Raw genomic sequence first — 2,500 nt, 5'->3', positions numbered from 1 at the left:
CTATATTGTGTATTTTGTTGTACAGTTATTTTATTTTCAACTTTAATTTATATATTTTATCTTATTCTTTCCCAGTTAAATTTACCCTTCATTCTAATTTGTGTTGTACAGTTATTTCATTTTTAACCTTAATTTATATTTTATTCCTTCCTAGTTAAATTTACCCTTTTTAATTTTTCATATTTATTTCCTATCTTATTCATAGCCTTTTCCTTTTTTGTTTTCTTTAGGTCACGAGCAGTTGTCCAAGCATTTCACTACATATCGTACTGTGTATGACTGTGTACGTGACAAATAAAAATTTGAATTTGAAATAACAGAGGCCATTACACATTTTTGACAAAGACATGATGCCTGTAAATGCAGTTAGCAGAGACGGCTTCACCAGTCTGATACATAAAGTGGACCGGAGATACCGCATCCCCTCACGAAACGACTTTTCCCACGTCGCCATTCCACAAATATTCGAAACATGTTTGAACTGAGCCAAGCTGAAGCTACGCCAGCACTACAGTAAAGTTTCCTCTCCAGTTTCGACTTGCATCATAACTACTTGGTGAGAGATAAAATGATGAACAGCTGCACTGAGATCATTTGCAGTATAATTTAAGTTATGTTTACTTAAAACTAATTCTAGAGACCAGGAAGGATGTCTTTCAAAATTCAAGCCTCAGAATTTTTTTATGGGGCAATGTTTCAATGTTAAAGTGCACTTTGTTGTTACTCTGCTAACAGCAGCTTTCATTAAATAAAACTGTTGCAGTAAAACGGAAATTATGTATTCGTTTTTTGTTTGTTTTGCAATTTATTTTATCGCAAGTCATATCGCTATCGCAGTATTGATCACAGTTATCGCACATCGCAGGTTTTCCTAATATCGTGCAGCCCTACCACACGTGCATTTGTTCAGACTTTGGGACGAGTGTGAATCTCACTGATCGCAACCTCAAATTCAAAGGCAGAGATTTTCAAATGTATGCCACAGGTGCCTCTGCTGCAGGAGGCTGCCAGTATTTTACAGTTTGAGATTATGGACTGCACGGACGAAGTACTGAGCCACACCTGCTCATTCATGTGTTACGTTTTGTTTTCTCTGCACCATGTGAGACAAGCTTGTGTTGTTGTGTGTCTTTAACATTGATCACCAAGCACAATGTGAAGTGTGAGCTGCAGGGGTGTAAAGCACATCGGATCATGGTTTTAATAATGGATCAGCAAAAAACAGAAAATTTTAACATTTACTTATTAACTTATTTAAGTACTTTTTGCCTGTTAAAAACATTCAGCTCATTCCACACAATTATATAAAAACAAATTAAGATGCAGTGCAGGGCTTTGTATCTACCGCTGTGATATAACGAGCGGTCACGTGGCTTTCCGTTGCCTGGAGGTCGTAGTTAGGGCAACAGAAGATGCATGGGACAGCTCAGCCACAACGTTGAACTTTTCCTGCTCACACATGCTTGTAGTGATCTTCTCACTGAAGTGGACGCGCGACGGGATGTCATAGCACGTTCATCACAGTTCAAACTGGTGCTGTCAGCGTAAATCTTGTTAAAATGACGTTAATGCCATAACTGCATCAACGCGGTGAATCTCCGTTAACTAGTTACCGCGGATCGCCCCGTGTGTGGGGCTGCACGGCATCGATGCGTCAACTAACACGTTGACTATTAAACCCCTTGTTTTGCAGACAGAATACAGCCTCCCGTCTGCAGCTACACACCCCAGCAGCTTCTGTAACAGCTTTAGCCGTCGGGCTGGGCAGCAAAGGGCTGCTTAAATACTCCTCTGCTCCTCCACTTGGACCGCTAGCGCTGAGCATAACTACCGCTCGACAGACCCACCACGCCACCATACACATACTTTTTTCACGTGTGTGCCGAACCGTGGAGTGGGATCGGTTCGGATTTCGGATCAATCGTGATCCGTTGCACCACTAGTGGACAGTGATGCTTTTGTTCCAGCAGTCTGTGGAAGCACCGAGGCTCCGCCTCATTCACTTATTAAAAGGTTTAAGTGACTGTGTGTATGTATTTGAGACCCCACAGAGCCTTTATGTGAAAACTGTACAGCTTCCTGAAATATCAACAGCTCGTTTTTGTTTTGTTGGGGAACAGCTGAGTATCCATGGCCTTACTGGTTTACTAAACTGGATGAATGACTCAGTCTTGTCCTGTCTGCTGCTTGTTGTAGGCCTCAGACATGTGGTGGAACCTCCTGCTCCAACATCCACTCACGACCTGAGCTGTCTGGAGAGGGCGGAGCTAAACACCACCCTGGCTCTGAAGACTCGGCTTCAGTCACTGCAGGTGTGCACAGTTTTATTCAGTGGTCAGTCAGCTGATTAACAGCTGCTAATGCTCATGTATCTGCTGTCCTACAGGACGCTCAGTTTGACTCCCAGAGGGCAATTCAGCAAACTCTACAGAAGTCAGAGAGCACGAAGAATCGCATCAATGCTAGAGCTACTGAAGGTAACACAGATCCTATGTTGTCT

The 2,500-nt window shown here is 42.4% G+C and overlaps 1 protein-coding gene across 2 annotated transcripts in view; it reads left to right on the top strand.

Annotated features, from left to right (window-relative positions):
- Positions 1-2,500, top strand: part of ppp1r35 (protein phosphatase 1, regulatory subunit 35) — a 10,000-nt gene that overhangs the window by 6,459 nt on the left and 1,041 nt on the right. For both annotated transcript variants that reach the window (XM_085453043.1, XM_085453044.1), the window contains exons 4-5: positions 2,197-2,312; positions 2,387-2,477. In XM_085453043.1, coding sequence (XP_085309169.1) covers positions 2,197-2,312; positions 2,387-2,477 — 207 coding nt within the window. The remainder of the gene's footprint in view (positions 1-2,196; positions 2,313-2,386; positions 2,478-2,500) is intronic.

The sequence above is a fragment of the Copadichromis virginalis genome, linkage group LG4 (genome assembly GCF_057382275.1).
Source record: "Copadichromis virginalis isolate Kocher_CV1m ecotype Utaka linkage group LG4, C_Virginalis_male_GT1.1, whole genome shotgun sequence".
NCBI lineage: Eukaryota > Metazoa > Chordata > Actinopteri > Cichliformes > Cichlidae > Copadichromis > Copadichromis virginalis.
This window is presented reverse-complemented; position numbering and strand designations above follow the sequence as displayed.